Genomic DNA, 24,958 nt, shown 5'->3' on the forward strand with positions numbered 1-24,958 from the left:
CGTAGGCTCTTATTTATCCATACATACTTAGACTTTTAGTAAGAAAAGCAGAAAATTGCAATTAGGTTTTAAGAGATCCGAAATTTCTGAAATGTGATCTAATTTATATAATTACATGTAATTTTATTATAAACCGATATGAATTTGGTCGCCAAAAGTTTTAAGATTTCCTATTTTCATATTAATATTCATTAATTCGTTGATATTAGTATTCATTCTCAGGGGATTCTTTAAAAGTACTAAAAGTATTTCAGAGAATTCATGTTGGCGATTTCTTAGTTACTGAATTTAATCCATGTGCGTAATAACCCTAGACCAGAACTTGGTCCCCTTTCTCTGCTGCAGATAACGACGATTCCGACCCTTTATGCACTCTTCGTCACTCCCCGACCCTCCGAAGGCCCCCAGAATAATGATGTGGGGAAGAGAAAGGGCCTGACTATTTCTCGAACAGCTGAGGCTCGCTAAAATAACGTGTGGTGGTCAAAGAAGGCCCGGTCATTACGGCCCAAGGCCATGGAGAGGCCAAAGAAGACTTGCCGAGTCTGGAATCCGCAGGGGATGGTAGTAGAACTTTTTATCTTTCATTTCGCGAGGGTGGACTTATTTTATTTTTGTTCTGAATGGTGCCTGAGGGGTGAGCGGTTTGTCTGATAAATTTTTGAAGAGGAAAGGAGTTTGAATCTTTTTCTTATAATACCGTCTTAGGCGAAGGTCGAAAGGTATCAACAGCACTAATAATAAAAGGTTTGGTCGGGGTTCGATGTTTGTACTACTTATTGGTCTGCCATCTTATAGATTATTATTTAATCTCAAAGGTCACTTTATAATTTTAATGGTGAAGAATAAATGTTTTTAGCTTTCGAATACACTTTCTAAATTTGCCAGATGTAGACTATGTTTGAAACAAGAATGTTTTGGAGACCGAATTCAAATCGTTTTATAATAAAATTGCATGTAATTTATATAAATTAGATCACATTACAGAAATTTCGTACCCCTTAAAACCTGATTGCAATTTTCTGCTTTCCTTACTAAACGTCTAAGTATTTATGGACAAATAAGATCCTACGAAACAATTATAATATCAGTTTTCTATGCCGCGATGTATGGAAAAGTGTTCAGAATCTTCTTTTGTGAAAGTCGTCTCAAAGAGTTTTAAAATAACCAATTATTTTTTTAATGTTTATTTAAACACCCTGTGTAGTAAACATATGCCTCACGTGAAAGTAAACTACAAACAAAACAAGACTACCTAAAGGGGCGCTGTTGGAAACCTTGGAGCAAGATCATTGAGAAAGGTCCAACTTAAAATATTACACACGGTTTGAATTAAAGTATGATATTCGTTCGTCTTTTTTAATGTTCTCCTTTGAGCGAGGATAGTAATATCTCGAATTTGAGCGGTTTTTAAGTTAAACATTTTATGCTGTTGAAGATAATAGGCATAAAGTAAATTTATTCCATTCTTTTCAAGCATTAGTTGTGGAAATTACATCTACTAAAAAAAATCTGGCCAGTTTAAAGTCAGCTCATCAAAGATAACTAAGGTATTTTGAAACAATTTTAGATTCATTTTCATATGGAGATCATTTTAATTAAAAAGAATTAACGGTAATACATATAAACAAGACATGCAGCAGAAAAATTAAACTGCCGATCTAAGAAATGAGACTGATGAAATATCTTTAATGTCCTTTCGCTTGGAAATCTATATTAAAATCTGTGCATGTCTGTTTGTTTGCTTGTGACGTCAACATCTCCGGAACGGTGCGGAGTTGAGTTTAGAGATTCAACCCCTGATTCCAAAACTTTGGGAAGCCATTTCGACCATTATCATCTTCGAATGACTTTAATCAGCCCAGATATTTATTTAAAACTTAGAAAACGCTAATTTTTGCACTCATTTTTCTGAGTGGCAACAGTCTGGAGCACTGACGATAAAAAATTATTTCGCAAAGTGTTGCCACTGTTCGATTTCGAATCGTTGAGCTAATTAAAAAAAATTAAATTTTACAAAATACGAAATAAAAAAATAGCATTGCCAAGAATTAAATATATTATTATATAATGTCATATTCTGCCGTTGAAGAAAGCATACGATTTCGTGACGTCATTGTATGTCGAAAATGTTGTCAGCATTTTAAATAAATAGCCGCTGATGGTAGGTTTTTTGCTTCAGGTTAGGATACTTGACACGATATGTTATTGCCACATTAATTCTTTTATTGATATTCAGAAAAAGTTGTTATATTACATTAAATTTAAATCATGACATCATACGTATACATATTAACCTGATATGTCAAGAGATTTTGTGTCCTGGTTTGGCAATAGAAAACGAATTGATTGTTGCTTGGAACGTTGCTTGCTAATTATGTCATTATTAATTACTTTATATATACGTATTAAGATTTGGTAATAAATCAGGAACAATAAAATAAAGTACAAAGTCCTACAAAAATAGTAAATTTATTTATTTCTTATTTAAAATATGCGTCAGGTGCATCAAATATGAATTAAAAACATTCTGTAGAATTTTTTGCAACTTTTATTTAGTGCTAACTTAACTGACAGTTATTACTTGAATTTCTTGAATTTAAACTGATCATTCAGAATCAGACTTTTGAAAGAACTCTTCAATGAAATAATTGAATAAAGTTTCTTTATATTAACAGCTTACAATAATTATTTATACCGTTTTTTGTAGAATGAATCGGTTAAAAACGATCGATATTAGATGCTTTTAGTAATTCATTATACTTCATTTTATTAACTCATATTACTTTAATTACCCATACAGTTAACATTCTTTTTGACTTCTTCAGCTACCAGGTATAGATACTCAACATGATGCGTATTAATTCAATGCTTTGGGGAAGTCCTAGCGGTTTGCGTGGTTCTGCATCAGCCTGGAATGTGGTTTTCCTGCCGAAATACATACTATTAGGGAAAGGCTCATTTAAGTGTTTGAAGTGATTCCAACGCGGAAAATATTAATTTGCGCAGAAGCTTAAAACACATTTTTTTATTGATATTATGCTTTGGTAATATCTTCGAGTCTTCTTACTTTTCGAATAAAGCTTAATATAATTGCATTAGATTTCGAAAAGCGAGAAACAAAGCATCCAATGCGAAAACTCCAAGTTAGAAAAATCAAAGAAGTTGTTCAGAGAAAAATCGCTCAGTAAAAGTAAATAATAATAACCATAGTAATAATAACAAATAACTTCTTAATGCGTATTACATTATCAACTAACTTCATTTTAATTCACCTCTAAGAGTCTTAAAGTTAAATTTTATGATTTTTTTTTTAAATCTATCCTATGCATACAGAGAAAGAAAACACATAGAGAATGGCTTATTTTTATGTACGTGTGGAAATATAGCTATATATATGTAATAATAAAATTCCATAGTCAAGAATACACTAAAATTCTAACTGTATGTTCTTTTCATTTTTAATGACGACGTTCTCTTATTTGAAAGTACGTGGAATTAAATCCACAGCCCCGTAGTCAAGTTGTTTTTCCCGCCTTTTCTACACGTACAGTTATAGAATGTTCTGGAATTATTTAAAGCGAACCGGATTGGCCGACGAGGCTGACGTCATTTCTTGGAAGCACCGCCTTTCCAGAGGCTATAAAAGGACTCGCAAAAGGAATATCGGAGGCTTTTTCTTAAATGTCACGATGCAGTAAACCTTCATACAAAATATTATTAGTAGTTCTTTTTTATTTACTCCGGATATCTGATTTTGTAACTGCTATTTCTCCTTACCAATAATAAATGGATCCTGTTTTTTAAACTTATCGTCTGATAATTTAAGCTACGACTACATTTATGATTCTTCAACAATCTATTTATTCCTGACAAAAGCTGGTACATCACACACATGTATATATATATGTATGCATTGCATATATGATTTTATTATTGAACATCGCATGAAATTCTTAGTATCTATTAAATGGTTTTTTTCAAGATTTTTAAATTTCATACATTTTTTAAACTAGCCCAAAGAAGCGTTATCACTTCAGATTGTTGCCACCAAATATTATCACCCTGTATTATATTTAAAGAAATTAAATATAGAAGAATCTGCATAAATGTATATACGTTTTTCGCACTTTGAAATAAACAACGATACCTAGAGACATCCAATTTTGAATAACGTAATCCTCCACCCGAACATGGGCACCTGGCACTCCGAATCTTGAATTGGGAATTTGTTTTACTATCTATTTCATATTTTTTAAACTTTAACGAATTTTTGATTAAGAAACTGAACGATTTCAAAGCAAGCAGTGGCAACACACTGTGCGGAATAAGATATTTTTTCCTCTAGCGCGCGAGACTGTCTATCGGAAATTCTAATAATGTGCTGTTTTTAAATATTTTTAGCCCAAAGGAACGTTAGTCCAAATGCTCTCGAAACATGTATGTGTGTGTAAATGAAAAAACGCCCCTTGGACTTAATTTAAAATCTGAAACCTTTCAGATTTTATATATATATGTGATGTACCAGCTTTTGTCTGGAATAAATAGATTGGCGAAGAATCATAGATGTAGTCGTAGCCTAAATTATCAGACGATAAGTTTAAAAACAGGATCCATTCATTATATTTCAGGAGAAAATAGCTTTTACAGAAATTAAGATCTCCGGAGTAAATAAAAAAGAATTACTAATAACTTTTTGTATGCAGTTTACTGCATCGGGATATTAAAGAAAAGACCCCGATATTCCTTTGCGAGGGCTTTTATAGCCTCTGGAAAGGCGGAGCTTCCAAGAAATGACGTCAGCCTCGTCAGCCAATTCCAGTTCGCTTTAAATATCTCCAGAACATTCTATGACTGTACGTGCAGAAAAAGCGGAAAAAACAACTTGACTACGGGGCTGTGGATTTAATTCCACGTACTTTCACATAAGAGACCGTCGCCATTAAAAAATGAAAAGAACATACAGTTAGAATTTTAAGTGTATTTTTGACTATGGAATTTTATCATTACATATATATATATATATATATATATATATATATATATATTTAACTAATTTTGTTGTTTGAAAATCGAGAGAGAAAATTTAAGTTAATAATTTAATTTCCAAAGGACATGGTCACAGTAAAGACCATAAGAAATGCAAAGTAGTCAAGCATAAACTATAGGTAACTGTTCAAATATTATTTCTTTAAAAGAAACCCAGTTCCAGTAAGAAAACATAGCAATATTATTAACATTGAAATATCTAATAATATATCTTTATTTCTACTTCCGAACGGGCTGGCTGCATGGGTGTTTTCGTGGTTTTCCTCATGTGTAACGTGTATACGAGCCAGTTTCCCTTAGAAAATCCTCCACGAAGGCATCCCTCCCCTTAGGCAGATAGCCCTAGTGTGCTTTGCCATAATTAAATACATACACAAATACATATTATTTCTACTTCCCCGTACTCTGAATCTCGCCTATTCTTATTGTTGTCTCTTCAATTTCTGTAGTCTCATCCATCAGGTCCATCAGGTTTGTAAAAAACAAAAAGATCTACCGTACGTTTACCACAGTATTTAGTTTCTTTGTGAAGAAAAATATCGAAGCAACTACAAGATGTTAAATAATTTACCAACTGGTGGAAATTTCTTCTTTCCTTAGTGAAATATTTATTTGATCCTTTGTGTATATCTTCGGAACTTCTGTTACCAGCTTGCATTTTGCATCTAAAATATTTTAACGGTTTTTGGTGGTTATTATCTAGTACCTTTCTTTTTCTGGTGCCTAACGAACTTTTTTTCCCATGAACATCTGGTAGATGTGCACTTTCAATATAATGCATTTAAAAGTTAATTAGAAAATGATGCATACGTCCGTTCCAGAAGCAAAACAAGAGAAAATCCCTCAGCTCTTATTCTTAAGAACCCATTACAAAAGTAATTAACCCTTCGGTGGCCTTTCGGACGTTCTAGTTCTGGGTCTCGAAGGCCTGAAACGGAAGCTGTCGTAAGGAATTTTAATGGCTTATAAATATTGGGAGGATTGGAGATCTGGCAGTGAATTATTCTACCCCAGCACGTGGAAGGTCGCGTTGCTTTAATTAGGATTGACAAGCATTTGGCGTAGTGCACGGTTCGCCAGTTTCTTTTGACGTACCTTGATTGAGTAGTGGTATCAAAGTAATTACGATGGGAATTTGATTCATGATTCCTCCACTATTTTGGAACATGAATTATTTAATTTTTTGTTTTGTTTTGGAGGTTCCTTTCGTCTTGAAAGTTGTCCTAATAACATCATTGTGCTCCGAGAAAACCCGATAAGAGTGAAATGCGCTTATTTTAGAGCTTGATATTCTATACTGTTAAACGTCTGTGGTCATATGCCTGTTTTTTACTTCCTTGTACGAAGTAAAAAGGAAGTATTGTAATCGCGAAAAGTTTCAGGCAGCATATTTCAATGAAAATATCCATTTTGACCGCTATCGAAAGCAATTTAATGATGTTTTTGCGTGATATCTGTACTTAAGGACAGAATAAAAGACTCGTTTCCACCAAATAAATTATAAAACTGCTTTAAAATGAATTCTGAAGAGAATTTTTCGTAGCGCCTGTACGTACGTGCGTACGTATCTCGGATAACTCAAAAACGAGTAGCCTCAGAACGTTGAAATTTTGTATATAGGACTGCTATAACACGTAGATGTGCACCTCGTATTTTGGTTGCAATCGGCCGCACCAAACGTATTATATTTATCAACTCTGTTAACCGGCTCAGTAATCTCAGTTTCTTTAATCTTATATGTCTGTAAATTGTACATTTCTTTTTTTGCTTTAAAAATGATTGAATTACGTTGTTTTTATCTTCCTGTTAAGGTTTTATGCCTTTAGTGAATCTCTATGCAATATTTTTAGAATTATCAACAATTTTAAAGTTGTTTAAGTGCCACTAAGCATTTTTTTTTTATGGCGGCCATTGATTGTTTTCATTTGAAACAGCAGACTAGTGGGTTTGTTGCCAATCTAGAGAAACTTAGCTTCGCAACAACAAAGATAACGCCTTCGTTTATTATTGCTAATTCAATCAGGCTTAATCCTTTCTGGAATTTTTTCGAGAAAATAAGCGTTTAAGATTTACTTCGTAATTTTTAATACAGATATTTTGAGTTTTTATGTATTTTTGCTTTCTCGCGAAGTGAGAACTGAATTAATTGAATGAGAAATACTCAATCGTCTGTGAAAAACTTTCTTTTTTGTTTTATTTGCTTAATTTCTTTTATACATCCTTCTAGCTTTATTATAGTATTTGAATAGAACATATGGCAACGAATAGATAATTCTATTCTTTAAATGATATAAATTTTGTGCATTCTGAGTTACAATATGAACGAAATATAATACTGTTAAGTGAATCTAGTGCCAGAGTGTCGCTATGGTAAACAAATACTACAGTGAATTTTAAAGAATGCATTTATTCTATTGTGGTTTATGCGCTGTCGGCGAAGTAGATTTAATTCAATCCAATAAGTTTAAATGAAATGCAAGAAAAAATGCGTATAATTGAATATTCCGTACAAGGAAGTCATGTGGTGTACACATCAGATTTTTTTTGTTTGCTTGTGGCATTATCTCCTCAGGAACGGCGGAAAGTTGAGCTTTAAGTGAAGTAACCCCGGATAGCAAGAATTCGTGGAAAGCCGTTTCGGCCATTCTCATTTTCGTACGACTTTAATTAGACGAGATATTAATTAGAAACGCTAATTTTCGACCTCATTTTTCCGAGTGGCAGCAATCTTCCACGCTTGAGGGGAAAATCTGCTTTATTTCGAGAGCTGTTGCCACTTCTCGCTTTCAAATAGTAGACTTTGTTAATCAAAAATTTGTAAGTTTTACAAAATATGAAATAAAAAAAAATCTGAAAGGTTTCAGACTTTAAATTACGTCCAAACGGGCGTTTTTTAACGTTTTGTCTGTTGCCTTTATTTATTAAATATCATATTCTTAACATTTAAACCATAAAATTAAGTTCAACAGTAATATCTCAAAATAATTTTAAATTCAGTGTATCTTTAGAATTTCTGATACACAGTTCCGAGCGCTGGAGATAAAAAGGTTTCCCCCCACCCGCAGAGTGTTGCCAATGCTCGCTTTGAAATCGTTGAGATTGTTAATAAAAAATTTGTTAAAGTTTTACAAAATTTGAAATCGATAATAAAACAAATTCGAAATTTCGAATTTGGCTTCCCACATGCCCATATTCGCAGTTTAGGATTACGTCGTTCAAAATTCGATGGCTCTATGTACCGTTGTTTGATCACAAAGCGAAAAATATGCGTACATTTATGCAGATTTTTTATTATTTATTTTCTTCATATACAATGCAGGACTCTAACATTGGGTGGCATCAGTTTGAAAAATGAAAAGGACATTTATAGGGAACCATCGCGAAACGAAAACAATAGTTCTTCAGGGACAAAGCCCCTTCGGACTAATTATTTACGAATTGGTTGTTGTTTGGAAAGAGTGAACTAATTTCATACATACTGAAATGTTTCTACACATTTGCTTTTTATGGAACTTATAAATTTTGCTTTGGCTGCAGTGCGCTGGTAATAATTTAACGAGCGAAAATGAATGTATCAGTTCAAGTTCATGCAATGTAAAAAAAATGTGATTATTAAATAACTAACTATACTTATTTACTTAATTTGATTATTTTGCTTCATGGTCTATTTATTAGAAAGGAAATGTTAGTCATTTGTACTGATAAGATTCAACACTAACTACACTTAATTTGATTAACTAATGTGGTTGTTTTTCTGCATAGTTTATAAAGTAAAAATTAAATGTTAATCATTAATACTAATAAGGTTAATTAACGGGGGTTTTTAGTTACTGCTGATGTAAAAGTCTTCCTTTAAAGCAGTGTGTTGTTAAACTAATGTATAATAATTTGTGGTGAGATTCTTTGTTCTGGAGGATTTTTTATCTGAATCTTTAGAAGTTATTAACTTATTATTATATAACTGCTGGTCTTCTAGTCATTAATATAAGAATAAGCTATGCAGCTATTTTTTTTCCTTTTCAAAAAATTAGTTGCTTGTTTCGATTTATTATAGGGCAATCATTCTTTATTTTTTTCTTTCTCGTGTTTTTAAGCATATATCTCCGCATAAAATTAGTAACACAATAACCTTCATTTTGGCATAGATTTAAATCAAGATCTCAATCTATTTCGAGGACAAACAGGTACAAGCCTTTCTTCATCAAGAGCAAAGAAATCTGCAAGACTTGAACGCAGGAATTTGGAACTAGTCGCTATGCTCACGTGTATCTGTTATAAAATGCCTCTTTTCGACTTCCCCCTCCCCCAAAAGGCATGACGACAGTGACACTTCCTTAAATGAATTTCCCATGGAAAATCACAGAAACAGGTAGAAAGCGAGGACACTTTGTCCTCACAAAGTAGAAAAGATCGTCCAGAGATCTTGGTTCTTGAAGTGTCCCCCTTTCTACCTTATTTCTGTGATTTTCCATGAGTAAGGACACTTCAAGAACTAAGAGTTCTCGTTGATGTTTTCTACTTTATGGAGGATAATGTGTTCTCCTTTTCTACCTTATTTCTGTGATTTTCCATGAGCGAGGACTCTTCGATAACTAACATTTCTTAAGGATGTTTTCTGCTTTATGGAGGATAAAGTATCCTCGCTTTCTACCTTATTTTCCATGAAGGAGAGTTCTCGCCGATGTTTTCTCCTTTATGGAGGATAAGGTGTCCTCGCTTATTCTGTGATTTTCCATGAGGGAGAGCCCTTCGAGAACTAACAGTTATCACCGATGTTTTCTACTTTATGGAGGATAAGGTGTTTTGCTTTCTACCTTATTCTGTGACCTTATTCATGAGGGAGGGCACTTCGAGAACTAACAGTTATCAGCGGTGTTTTCTGCTTTATAGAGGATAAAGTATCCTCGCTTTCTACCTTATTTTCCACGAGGAAGTGCACTAGTTCTCGCCGATGTTTTCTGCTTTATGGAGGATAAGGTGTCATCGCTTTCTACCTTATTCTGTGATTTTCCATGAGGAAGAGCACTTCGAGAACTAACAGTTATCACCGATGTTTTCTGCTTTATGGAGGATAAGGTGTCTCGCATTCTACCTTATTCTGTGACCTTATTCATGAGGGAGGGCACTTCGAGAACTAACAGTTATCAGTAGTGTTTCCTGCTTTATAGAGGATAAAATGTCCTTGCTTTCTACCTTATTCTGTGATTTTTCGTGAGGGACGGCACTAGTTCTCGCCGATGTTTTCTGCTTTATGGAAGATAATATCCTCGCTTTCTACCTTATTCTGTGACTTTCCATGAGGAAGGATAACTTCGAGAACTAACAATTATCACCGATGTTTTCTGCTTTATGGAGGCTAAAGTGTCCTCATTTTCTTATTCTGTGTTTTTCCATGGGAAATTCATTTAAAGAAATCTCACTTTCGTCAGGCTCTTGGGAAACTCTCTAAGGAGTTGAAAAGAGCTATTTTATAATAGCTACATGCCAGCATAGCAACTATGTCCAAGGTCCTCCAGTCTTGCAGATTTCTTTGCTCCTGATGAAGAGGGACTTGTACTTGTTTGCCTTCGAAATGGATTGAGATCTTGACTTAAATCTAAGCCAAACTCAAGGTTGTTCTGTTACTAATTTTATGTTTCCCTTGGCATGTTTTTCTTCTGCTTTCATGCATCTTAATGTAATAATCACAATTATTCGTAGGCAAGTAATAAAAAAGTATTTATACTTTTTCTGACATATTCTTTTACCGTTCTGCCAGCTGTCAGAGTATGATTTTCTTCTTAACTAATTATTTTTTATTCTTTAAGCTCTATATAAAAGAAAACTTTATGGGAAAGAACTATATTTGATTAAATATTTCTTTTTCCCGCAGGCGATTCGTTGCACAGCCCCCAACTGCACTTGCGAAGGTTTTACTCCAAGCAAACCTTGCATCCGCTCCTGCGACGCTTGTCACCACGGTTGGGTAGCTCATGGTAAGTACTTCAATTACGAGTAACATTGGTATGAATACTTTTGTACAACATATTGTGATTAATCAAATAAATTCGTAATTACAATTTATTTTTGAACACGCAGAGAAGATTTATTTTATAAATTTCTCCTTCCGTTCAGCTTGATTTTGATTAGTTAATCGATAAAAATCATCATTAAAGTATTTATTTAAAAATCAGGTCTGTTATGTCAGTCTCTATTGATAAGTTTAATATGAACACCAAGGATATGATGTATTTTCATGTCCTATTTACGAAAATGGGTGAAATATAATCCTAGTTATTATGGAGAACAAACAGCTATTACATCCTCTGTCCCTCTCTTTAGCTATTACCTCCTCTGTCCTTCAGATGCGTTTAAGATAATGTAGTAAATCAGCGTCAGTTTCTGTAACACGAGCTAAATATTTTCTTTCGCTTCTGTAATTCTAAAATATAAATGCAATTTGTTATAAACAATCATAAACACGCTTATATCTTATTACATCTCTACTGTCGATTAGGCTTAATTTCTACATAAAAGTAGTAGTGCGGGAGCCCTATGGAAGACCGTCAGGAAAGAGGAACGAGAGTACATAAATAAATAAAATGGCTATTAGAATCATTAATAATTTTAAAATTAAATAGTTAATGATTATCAAAGTAAATAATAGTTATTTATTGATATTAATAATTAATAATTATTAATAATTATTTAATTGATAATTAACCCAAAGGGCTATTAATTTCATTTTGCCATTTTGCCTCGAAAGTCTGAATCACTTTTCAAACTGTTGCCACCGAATATTATCGCCCTGTATTATATTTAAAGAAATTAAATAATGAAGAATCTGCATAAATGTATGTATGTATGTTTCTTGCACTGTGATAAAACAAAAGTATTTAGAGACTTCTAATTTTGAATAACGCACTTCACCATCCGAATTTGGAATTTTGTTTATTATCTGTTTCATATTTTGTAAAGCATTTATGAGTTTTTGATTAAAAAACTCAACGATTTCAAAATGATCAACGACAGAAAAAAGAAACATTTTTTCCGAGATTGTGTATCGGAAATTCTAAAGATATGCTCTTTTTAAATTACATTTGCGATATTGTTTTTGAATTTAATTTTATGGTTTAAGTGCGAAAAACATTATATTTAATAAACGAAGATAATACACAAAACGTTAAAAAAAGCCCGCCTTATAAAATCTGAAAACATGCAGATTTTTTATTTTTATAATTTATTATTTGATTAATTCATTATTTATTAAAATAATTAATAAAAATAATTAGATGTTTATTGATTAATTCATTATTTATTAAAATAATTAAAGTAATTAAATAATAAAAATTAAATAAAATGTAAAGAGATAAATGAAAATTTAACAAGCGATTTTCAATGTAATTTTACTGCTAAAAGTAAAATTTTCGTGATCAAATTTTTATTGAAGTTGTTGTTCAGTTACATAAAAGAAGTGCCGAAGCCTTCTTATTTAGAGCTGTGGAGTAATTTAAGTTCTGCTGTTGTTAATACTGCTAATTATCCTCTAAAAATAATTAATATTTATATTAACTACTTGATTACAGTATCGTTTTCATGAAACGGAGGAACTAATTTTGTCTGGATTTGTTGAAATCTTACATTACAGTTTATAAGAAAAATCTTTTTTGGACCTCTGCATTAAAAATGTACTGTCTTGTTTTTATAAAATAATTTTAATTTCTGATGTCTCCTAAACTGTGCATCAAGCTTTCTACAAATAAATCTTAAGATTTCAATTTTAATAACGATGTTGTGACTATTTCCCTTGTCTGGCAGTAACATCATTCATTGTGGCAAGGAGTGCAAGATTATCGCTGGTAAGAGTCTTAAGCACCATAGAGGTGACATATTTATGTATATTTCCTTTCGGCTGCGTGTTTAGCACGATTACAACTGAAACTTCAGTAATATTGCCCAAGAACTCTGCAACTATGTGAACAGCATATATGATGTGGTACACCTATATACCCAGTTAATATTGTTCAGTATAAAATGCATCTGAATAAGTTGCCCCCAATGTCTAGAGTAAATGTTCTCTGCAAACTCAGAACGGCAATGCATTGCTAAAATACTCATTTGCACAGTTAGTGTCTTGACAGCATCTCTTTAATAACCAGTGGTCACAAAAACTCATCTTTCGAAGCAGCTTCATAAAGTCCACTACAGATTTTAACACGTTGAGCGCCTCGCGTATGTTTTAGGCAATCCCGTTCAGGCCATTGCGGATCGGTCTCCCTCATTTCGACTCGTTCAGTCCATGCGCTTCGTTTAAAAGCGTTGGTATTGTAGGGCCAGTGATTTTTGTATCGCGGTAGAAGATAGCAACAAATTGTGAAAAAGAAGACATTCCGTCGAACAAAAATGCAAGAATATCTAGAAAACGACAACATAAACTCCGAAGCAAACCGGGAAAAGCCTCTGAAGTACGAAAATATTGTCAATTAAGGGGACTCATACACCTTAAAACCCATAAGATGTTCGAATAGGTGACTGTTGCAAGAATTGGGATAAATTATTTATTTTAAAAGCAATTAATACCAACTTTTTACAGCTGACTACATAATATAGCTGCTTTCGAAATAGCAATCAGAAAGTTTGTGTTGCCACAAATATTTTTATAATTTAATCCGCTTTGTGACAACATTTTTCGTCATGTTTCCAACTTGCGCGCACAGTTTAAAACATTCTGTTTCATAATTTAATTCCATATTTAATATAAAGCTTTTATAACATTTGGAAACTACTGTGAACCTAAAATTCTAAAAATTTCATGTTAAATTTTTATTTTATTTGAGTTGAGTTTATAAAATGTATTTTATTAACAAAATTTTTAATGTTTTCGTCCATAACATTTTTCAATATTAAAATATTCATCAGATTGTTGGTTCATGCCAATTGGTAGTGCTCCATATAAAGAATTCCGTCCAATTTCAAGTATGTACCATTAGCCATTTTTAAAATATCATGCGCGCAAGGTGGAAACATGGCGAAATATTTTTTCACAAAGAGGATTAAATTACAAAAATATTTGTGGCAACACAAACTTTCTGGTTACTATTTTCCAAAGCAGCTATATTATGTAGTCAGCTGTAAAAAGTTGGAAGTAATTGCTCTTAAAATAAATAAAATATCCCAATTCTTGCAACAGTCACATATTCGAAGATCACAAGGGGTTTAAGGTGTATGAGTCCCCTTAAGTTATGATAAAAATGCAACAGTAGCTGGTAGAAAGACTAAAAGAGTATTGTCACATTTTGTAATAGCTGTAATGGAGAACCGTTTTTATGTTTACCGTGTTTCAATGAAATCCAATGAATCAAAATCAAATCATGAATCAAAATTAAGTAAATTTAAAATAAATTTTGTGCTATTTCATAAAACAGTGTAAATTTTATAGTTATATATCATGTTACACGCTGTCGGCTGTCGACGGTCGACGCGGCCTAAACGAAAAGGTCTAGTGTCAGCCACAAATGGCTGACGCGACCTAAACGGAGAGTTTAGTGCAGCCACAGATGGATGACGCGGCCTAAACGGAAAATCTAGTGTCAGCCAAGGATAGCTGACGCGGCCTAAACGGAAATTCTAGTTTCAGCCACAGATGGCTCACGCGGCCTAAACGGAAAATCTAGTGTCAGCCACAGATGGCTCACGCGGCCTAAACGGAAAATCTAGTGTCAGCCACAGATGGCTGACGTGGCGCTCAACGTGTTAATATTGCATAGAGATTTTTGGCTCTGCCTAGAGACAATAGAATGTTCCACCAATTGAGTAGAAATGCTGATATCGTAAACGTTCACGTAAAGTCCGCACTTTTTTGCTAAAGTTACATCACTAAAATGCAGGTGCGGACATTACAGGCGTTTTTTCTCGTGAGTAATTTTGGGTGTAAATTCAATTTCAAACAACGAAGTTATGTTCTAAGTGGAAGAAAATGGTATAAGTCATAAAAGTATCGAATTTAAAGTTGTCTAATAGCTACCTAAAATTTACAAACTCACTGCAGTGAATAACAGCTGCACCAGAATCAAAGTCTCTGCTTTCTATCATGGCGCCAACCAAAGACAAAACAAATGCACATTCTTTCTTTAAAGATCTTTATTGTCTGAAGGAAAAAAGGCGATCGTAAAAAAATATATATATTTTAAAGTAAGAAATTCTTCAGTTTTTGGGGTGCGGACATTGTACGAAGTACTTTTTTTTACATAAATTTTATCTCTAAAGTTGGAGTGCAGACATTACATGATATTGAACAGGCGGTATAGCAACTCAACTTTTAAAAACCTTATTTTATTCTAACCAAGGAGGTTAGAATATAAGGAGGGAGGGTTCGCAGTTTCCTCCACTATCGGGGAATGAAACTCCACCGAACAAGCGGCGTCCATGTTTGTAACTTCAAAACATTACATTACGGAAATGAAACGTAAGTGTTTTTAAGCTGTTCCGTGCATGTATTTTCCACTAAAAATTTATAATGAAATACTTCGCTATTGTTAGTTTTTTGTTTCAAAGTTATAAAGATGATATCCGTAATTTACAACATACAGAAAATCATTAAGAAATAGTTCGAAATCTAAATGCATGTGCTTAACATTAAAGCCTTTAAAAATAGAATTTGTTTAGGTTTTATTAGCAACCTGTTGGGTGTACTTTCCAGTTTTTTCTTTAAGAAGTGATATTTCTGATTTATTCACAGTATTGTAATTTATTAGAGAATCATTTAAAATATATTTAACCTGAAATTAATAGCAGATAATTATCTAAAAAAATAGTCACAAATTGCATTTTTTTTAATGAAAGTTTTAGATTCTTTTCACAACTAACAACCTTATAACAACAAGAAAATAAATATTAATAAAATAAAACAGATTTATGTGAATTCAATGCTTTCAGTTTATGCGCGTTTCATATTTATGAATCTCAAAGAAATTGCCTTGAATTAAACTAAATTACAGAAATATACCTATATTTTTGGATACATCTTTCCACATGTTCAGTTGTGTAAATATTTTACTTACTTTTATCGCTATACTGCCCACAAATTTGTAAATTTATACAAAAAATTTTAACAACAGAAAAGTTAGTTTACCTTGATTAAATGCACAAATTATATTCTTAACAGTTCAAAGAACTTTAAAATGAATAATAATTAATACATAAAGAAAAGCATTACTTTATTTAACACCTTTAAAATTAATAGTAACAATTGGTGGCTTACTTTTCATGAAAATTATCAAACGAATTACCTAAAACGTTCAAATTACACAATTTAAATCCTAGTATACATCATTGTATGTTAAGGAACAAAGATATCAGCTATAAACAGAAACATTAAAATGTATTTAACATATTTTGATTATTATTAAGTACCTTTTTTTTACATCTGGAAAGAAAACAACATTGTGATATTTTTTACCATAGTTATCAAATTATATATAAAAAATAGAAAATTAATACTTACGCGTGAAAAGTAATCCCAGGAATCTTTTTCGAAAATCTGTTTGTGCATCCATATACAACACAAGCTGACATGCTTCAAAAAGAAAAGAAAAAAAAATATTGCAGTTACAGACTTGCCTTGCACAAGTCACAGCGATAACAGGAACATGGCCGCCAAGCTTCACCGTTTGAGTTGAACCTTCCCTCCTTCTATTCTAACCTCCTTGATTCTAACCAATAATTTTTAGTTCGACTTTCCGATTTCACTTTCTTGCCGGAATGTAAATTTTAATGATGTACTTTGCAAAATCTAACTATGTTTCAGAAGCAGTGTTTAAGCTGCGGTTTCCAAAGTTCCTGAGGAGTAGTAGCGGAATTAGTTCCGAGTTTATGCTGCGTGTTCGAATTAGCTCCATAATTGGTGTTAGAGACCCTTCAGCAAATTATATTGATATTCTAAGCTCGAATTTGCTGTGTGCAGCCGATTTAGCAATTTAGATAACTAAGGAGTCAGTCGCTAGCCATCCTAATTTATTGTCAGTTTACACTTTTATTTTCTGTTCAGTTTATTTCAGCCAGAAGTGGTGGTGAATTGTGAGCACCGAGTACGTGCATCCTGTTACGTTACGTTAGTTCAAATTAAAAAAATCTGATGTGTGCACCACATAACTTGTTTGTACGGAACATTAAATTATAAGCATTTATTCTTGAATTTCATTTAAATTGATTGGATTGAATTAAATCTACTTCGTCGACAGCGCATAAACCACAATAGAATAAATGCATTCTTTAAAATTCACTATATTTGTTTACTATAACGACACTCTGAATGCGCAAAATTTATATCCTTTGAAGAATTATCGTTGCCACATGTTCTATTCAAATACTATAATAAAGCTAAAACGATGTATGAAAGAAATTAAGCAAACAGAACAGGAAAAAAAAAAAAAGAAAAAAAAAAAAAAAAAACCAGTTTTTTACAGACGATTTAGTATTTCTCATTCAATTAATTCTGTTCTCACTTCGCGACAAGGCAAAAATACATAAAAACTCAAAATATCTGCATTGAAAATTACGAAGTAAATCTTAAACACTTATTTCCTCGAAAAAATTCCAGAAAGGATTAAGCATGATTTAATTCGCAATAATAAATGAAGGCGCTATTTTTGTGTTGCGATGCTTAGTCTCTCTAGATTGGCAACAAATTTACAATTCTGCTGTTTCAAATGTAAACAAATATGTCCGCCATATTTAAAACTTAACCGTACTTAAACAGCTTTTAAATTGTTCATAATTGTACAAATATTACTTCTAGAATTACGAAGGGCATAAAAACCTTAACCGGAAGATAAGAACAACATAATACAATCATTTTTAAAGCAAAAAATGTACAATTTACAAACATATAAGAGTAAAGAAAGAGATCACTGAGCCGGGTAACAGAGTCGATATATATATATAAATATATATACGTTTGGTGCGGCCGATTGCAACCAAAGTATGAGGTGCACATCTACATGTTATAGCAGTCCTATATACAAAATTTCAACGTTCTGAGGCTACTCGTTTTTGAGTTATGCGAGATACGTACGTAAGTACATACGTTCGTACAGACGCCACGAAAAATTCTCTTCAGAATTTATTTTAAAGCAGTTTTATAATTTTTTTTTTGGAGTAAAAGCGTCTTTTATACTGTCCTTACGTACAGATATTACTCAAAAACATCGTTAAATTGCATTCGAGAGCGGTCAAAATGGATATTTTCGTTGAAATATGCTGCCTGAAACTTTTCGCGCTTACAATACTTCCTTTTTACTTTGTACAAGGAAGTAAAAAGGTTATTTAAACCTTCTTCAGTAGTATCCGTTCTTCAAAGACATAGCGAAAACTCTCTACTTCGTCTTCTACGTAGATTTTATTGTGAAACAGACATAGACTCTACAAACCAAAAAGACATAGACTCTACAAACTGGTGGTAGGTAAGTAAATAAGTGCTGCTTTATGTCGCTAATAAAAAACACTTCCTTACAAGACGAATTACTTTTTTTTAAGGAATAAAAATGTGTACTTAATTTTTTTTTTTTTTTTTTCCATTTCCGATGTTGAATTGAAACAAAAAACGTGTTTGAGTTTAGTATTCTCCCGCTGTGATATTGGCCATCAAGTACTTCTATGTTACGATAGCTGTTTATGGACTTCGTGACTTGACAAGCCATTTTGCCTAAAAGAAAATAAGCTTCCTCGTATTCCTTGGAGCGTTTTCCTTATAGTAAATTTTCGTCGGTGGCTTGTCGAACTCATAAATCTGGACAGGGAGTTGCCCTAAAATTTCGTTGTCGTTGAAATTGGATTCTAATGTGGCTTCCTACGCAGGATTGTTCGAAACCCTATTACTCAGCTTAGGTCTTCTGTTGTTGTTGACGTTCTGAGCTTTTCAAGATTGGCCGTTGACTTTCAAAGCACGTGTAGCGAAAGATATCAGGATTCGATGCGGCAGACGACAGATTAGTCACAGCTCCGACGAAACCCTCCTGCCTGTGGGTGGTGTAATAGCGCTGCAGTGAGAACTTTGACCGCGGGATTTGTCGTGCTTTGTCTTGTCGGTGACACCAGAACATATTTTACTTCTTTGCGGTCTGGAAATTTTTTTACTGCATTTGTTCCGAAGGAATTGGTCTTCCATCTGCTACCTCAAAGTAGGTTCTATCGCTGTTAACGTTAATAAATTAAATCCAAATGAGTTATAACAACACTATTTATATGACACAATTATAGCATTTCGTTGTAAAAATATATCGCTTGGTTTAAAAAAATAGATTTATTTGCCAGAAGAAAGAATTACTTTTTGTCTTTACAATCTAGAATTTTCTGAGACATATTCATCAAATGCAAATTTCTATTATGTTCACTGTGCAAAACAATCTGATGTGTACACCACATGACTTCCTTGTACGGAATATTAAATTATACGCATTTTTTCTTGCATTTCGTTTAAACGTATTGGATGGAATTAAATCTACTTCGCCGACAGTCAATAAACCACAATAGAATAAATGCATTCTTTAAAATTCACGCTATTTGTTTACCATAGCGACACTCTGGCGCTAGGTTCACTTAACAGTATTATATTTCGTTTATATTATGACTCAGAATGCACAAAATTTATATCATTTAAAGAATTATCTAATCGTTGCCACATGTTCTATTCAAATACTATAATAAAGCTAGAATGATGTATAAAAGAAATTAAGCAAACGAAACAAAAAAGAAACAGTTTTTCACAGACGATTGAGTATTTCTCATTTAATTAATTCAGTTCTCACTTCGCGACAAGGCAAAAATACATAAAAACTCAAAATATCTGTATTAAAAATTACGATGTAAATCTTAAAACACTTATTTCCTCGAAAACATTCCAGAAAGGAATAAGCATGATTTAATTCGCAATAATAAATGAAGGCGTTATCTTTGCTGTTGCGAAGTTACGTTTCTCTAGATTGGCAACAAATCCATTACTCTGCTGTTTTAAATTTAAACATTCAATGGCCGCCATCAAAAAAAAAAAAAAAAAAAAGGCTTAGCGGCACTTCAACAACTTTAAAATTGTTGATAATTCTAAAAATATTGCATACTGGTTTACTAAAGGCATAAAAACCTTAACCGGAAGATAAAAACAACATAATTCAATCATTTTTAAAGCAAAAAATGTACAATTTACAAACATATACGAGTAAAAAAACTGAGATCACTGAGCCGGCTAACAGAGTGAATATATATATAAATATATTTATATACGTTTGGTGCTGCCGACTGCAACCAAAATACGAGGTGCACATCTACATGTTATAGCAGTCCTATACACAAAATTTCGACGTTCTGAGGCTACTCGTTTTTGAGTTATGCGAGATACCTACATACGTTCGTACAGACGCCACGAAAAATTCTCTTCAGAATTTATTTTAAAGCAGTTTTATAATTTTTTTGGAGGAAACGAGTCTTTTATTCTGTCCTTACGTACAGATATCAGGCAAAAACATCGTCAAATTGCATTCGATAGCGGTCAAAATGGATATTTTCGTTGAAATAGGCTGCCTGAAACTTTTCGCGATTACAATACTTCCTTTTTACTTCGTACAAGGAAGTAAAAAGAAGATAACTGCATAGTCAGATCATCCAAAAACAAAAAGTACCGGAAGAAAAAATTTACGGAGTTGAGATGAACGGAAGTACCATTTTCTTTCTGAGAGTAGATACCAACCCATATCTCATGATCTCCATCTCAAGAACGACGCATTAAAAAAGTGTCAAGCACGTCGTATCTGTCACATTTTCGAGATAAAGGTAAGTTGCGCCCGAGGAGTAAAAGTAAAAACAAAACAAAACGCATATTTTTCTCTTATCAGTGACTCTTCATTTCTCTGCGCCCCGTAAGTTGTGACACTTGCGTGACACGAAATAACGCCGGAAAAGCGACACCGGTGACGTAACCCAAAACTGTAGGTGGTGTGCGTGACGTCACGGCTCACGTGACCCTCCACCTTTCCTGTAAACATGATAAGTGAGCGCACGTGTGTACGATATTTTATCTCGTTATCAGTTCTGTTCCTGTTGGTCACGTGACTTTCTGGCGATATCCGACCGGTGACGTGATATAGCGAAAGTAAAACACTTTCTTTTTTTCGGTAGCATTTACTTTTCCTAATCGGTGTTTTCGTCTGTTTTGCCTTTTATCTGTAAAGAAATGTCTTTTTTAAGAATCATCTGCGAGGGCATCAGCTCACGAAACTGGATAGTTATATAAACGAGCGAAACCAGCTTTCGGCTTTCAGTAGAAATTTCATCCTGGTTTTCAGTAAGAATTTCTTGTTCAGTTCCAGTTTCCTTACTTTTTAACCCTTTAAATGCATACATTTTTATTTTTATTTTTAAAGTTAAAAAAAAAAAAAAAAAAAAAAAAAAAATCTGAAATGTTTCAGATTTTAAATTACGTCCAAAGGGGCGTTTTTTAACATTTTGTGTGTTACCTTTCTTTATTAAATATCATGTTCCTCGCACTTAAACCATAAGATCCAGTGCAACAGCAATATCGCAAAATAGTTTTAAAACGAGCCTATCTTTAGAATTTCCGATACAGAGACTCACGCGCTGGAGATAAAAATGTTTTTTCTGCACAACGTTGCCATTGCTCGCTTTGAAATCCTTGAGTTTGTTAATCAAAAATTCGTCAAAGTTTTAAAAAATAGGAAATCGATCATAAAACAAATTTCAAATTTCAAATTGGGTCTTCCACATGCTCATATTCGTTGGAGGATTACGTTATTCAAAATTCGATGACTCTATGTACCGTTGTTTTATCACAATACGAGAAATATACATACATTTATGCAGATTTTTCATTATTTAATTTCTTCAAATATAATGCAGGACTAACATTTTGTGGCAACAGTTTGAAAAGTGAACCGACATTTATGAGTCCGACGCAAAATGCCAAAACGAAACTAATAGTCCTTCGGGATTCAAATCCCTTTGGACTAAAAAAAAAAAAAAAAAAAAAAAAAAAAAAAAAACACTCGAATTGAAAAGAAAATCTAAAAGGTTCAAGATTTTAAATTACGTCCAAAGGAACTTTTTTCCACGTCCAAAGGGACTTTTTTTAAATATCATGTTCTTCGCACTTCAAACATAAAATTCAGTTCAAGAGCAATATCGCAAAATAATTTAAAATGAGCCTATCTTTAGAATTTCCAATTTCCGATACACAGTCTCGCGCGCTGCTGATAAAACTTTTTTTTTTTTCTGTGCAACGCTGCCATGGCTCGCTTTGAAATCCTTGAGTTTGTGAATCAAAAATTCGTTAAAGCTTTACAAAATATGAAATCGATAATAAAACAAATTTCAAATTTGGGCTTCCAGATGCCCACATTAGCGGTAGGATTATGTCATTCAAAACTGGATATTTCTAGGTTCTGTTGTTTGAATCGCAATGCGAGAGATATGCATACATTTTTATGCAGATTCTTAATTATTTAATTTCTTTAAATATAATACAGGGCGATAATATCTGGTGGCTACAATTTTAGAAGTGAACGGACATTTAAAGTTCTCAACGCAAAATGCCAAAACGAAATGATAAAAGCTATTTTATTCGTCTGCGTGATAAAAAATCTGATCTGGACACCACATGACGCCCTCGTAGAGAATATTAAATTATACGCATTTTTTGCTGTATTTCATTTAAACATTTCCTTCACAGCATGGCAAAAATACATACAACCTCAAAATATCATTATTAAAAATTGAAAAATATAGAAAAAAGTAAAACACCAAATACAGGTAAAACAATTTTTACATCTAAAATTAGAGTCAAAACTTCAAAAATAAGCAATTGGTCGCCAGATTTTTGGGTGCACAAAACTGAAAGCTTCTTTTGGGTCCCACTCTGCAAAAAGACATTGAAGATGAAGAAACGGACTAAATTCACTATTCTGCTACGTTACAAATATGGCTGCCATGGTAAAAATAATTAGGCTTAGCTGCACTTAAACCAGCTTTGAATTGTTGATAATTTTACAACTCTCGCATACAGATTTAACTAAAGGCATACACACTTTAACTGGAAGATAGGAACGACATAATTCAATTGTTTTTTAAAGCAAAAAATGCACAATTTACCAACATATTGGAGTAAAAATAACTGAGCTCACGGTGCCGAGTAACAGAGTGGATACATATAGATATATTTATATATTTTTGATGGTGCACAACTACATGCGATAGCAGTCCTATATACAAAATTTCAACGTTCTGAGGCTACTCGTTTTTGAGTTATGCCAGATACATACATATGTACGTACAGACGTCACCAAAAAAAATCCCTTCTGAATCCATTTTAAATCCGTTTTGCTAATCGTTTGGGGGAAAAAAGGTCCTTACGTACACATGTCATGCAAATTGCATTCGATTGCAGTCAAAATTTACCAACATATAACAATAAAAATACCTAAGCTCACGTAACAGAGTAACAGAGTGGATATTTATAGATAAATTTATATATTTTTGGTGGTGCACGACTACATAAGATAGCAGTCCTGTATACAAAATTTCAACGTTCTGAGGCTACTCGTTTTTGAGTTATGCCAGATACATACATACATACGTACGTACAGACGTCACAAAAAAATTCCTTCTGAATCCATTTTAAATCCCTTTTGAAAATCGTTTCGGGGGAAAAAAGGTCCTTACGGTACAAATGTCACGCAAATTGCATTCGATTGCAGTCAAAATAGATATTTTCGTTGAAATATGATGCCCGAAAATTTCGCTATTACATTACAAGGAAGTAATAATAAATAGCAAAATGATTCTATGGTGGTTATTAAATCGGAAACGCACATTTAAAATTCTGATATATTGTATATTTTAAAATTTGTCACAAAGTTAATGATTAGAATATATATCTATGGGAATTTGTATATGTCATGTTTCGTATTAGCTATTGCTTGAGTGCTGCGTTTATTGAAAGAAGATACCCGCATGGCATCAGTTACACAGTCAATGGACTCCTTTCATTGATGTTAGATTCGTGTATATAAATAGACATATAGCATGTATGACAAATACTCAAGTATCATCTTCGTGCTCCTCTGCTCCCTTCGTCCCAGAAATGCATTCTCGCAGTGTTCAGGAATCAAACCCTTTTCACCAGTGAATGCAGCCCCAGAAGAGAAGCCTTCAATCCCAAATCCATTAGGAGGAGTCCGTGGGATTCAGTTGACCGAGAGACGATTTGATGAGCGTCTTTATTCCGAAAAAGGCCATTCGCTGGCGCCCCGGACTGACCAAGATGGCGGGGCGGACGACTTCCTGTTGTTAGAGCAACTAAGGTACTCTCCGTTGCAGTTGCAGAGAAGAATAAAGTTCCGTCGCACTTAGTGCCTTGTCCAGAAGTTTCGCTGGTGTTTAATGACCGAAAAAGACGCATTAAAAGAATGTTATTGGAAAAAAGGAGATCATGGGGAAGTATTTGATTGCTTTCTCTCCGAGTTCCACTATAAATCACTTTCGCCAGTTGGTCGACTGGGTGACAAATTCGCTTGTTTTTTCGTTCTGATTAAACAGAAGATCCTTCTTACTAAATTAAGAAAAGTCTGATGTGTACACCACATGACTTCTTTGTACGGAATATTAAATTATACGCATTTTTTACTTGCTATCATATTTCGTTCATATTATAACTCAGAATGCACAAAATTTGTATCATTTAATGAATTATCTAACAGTAGCCATATGTTCTATTCAAATACTATAATAAAGCTAGAATGATGTATAAAAGAAATTGAGAAAACAAAACAAAAAAGAAACAGTTTTTCGCAGACGATTGAATATTTCTCATTCAATTAATTCAGTTCTCACTTCGCGACAAGGCAAAAATACATAAAAACTCAAAATA

The 24,958-nt window shown here is 33.1% G+C and overlaps 1 protein-coding gene across 4 annotated transcripts in view; it reads left to right on the forward strand.

Annotated features, from left to right (window-relative positions):
- Nucleotides 1–24,958, forward strand: part of LOC118204141 (zinc finger protein basonuclin-2-like) — a 577,484-nt gene that overhangs the window by 387,474 nt on the left and 165,052 nt on the right. For all 4 annotated transcript variants that reach the window (XM_085816213.1, XM_085816212.1, XM_085816211.1 and 1 more), the window contains one exon: nucleotides 10,922–11,024. In XM_085816213.1, coding sequence (XP_085672339.1) covers nucleotides 10,922–11,024 — 103 coding nt within the window. The remainder of the gene's footprint in view (nucleotides 1–10,921; nucleotides 11,025–24,958) is intronic.

Source organism: Stegodyphus dumicola, chromosome 4 (genome assembly GCF_044657685.1).
Source record: "Stegodyphus dumicola isolate Sdum_Otavi_A_Nest chromosome 4, ASM4465768v1".
NCBI classification, from domain to species: Eukaryota; Metazoa; Arthropoda; class Arachnida; order Araneae; family Eresidae; genus Stegodyphus; species Stegodyphus dumicola.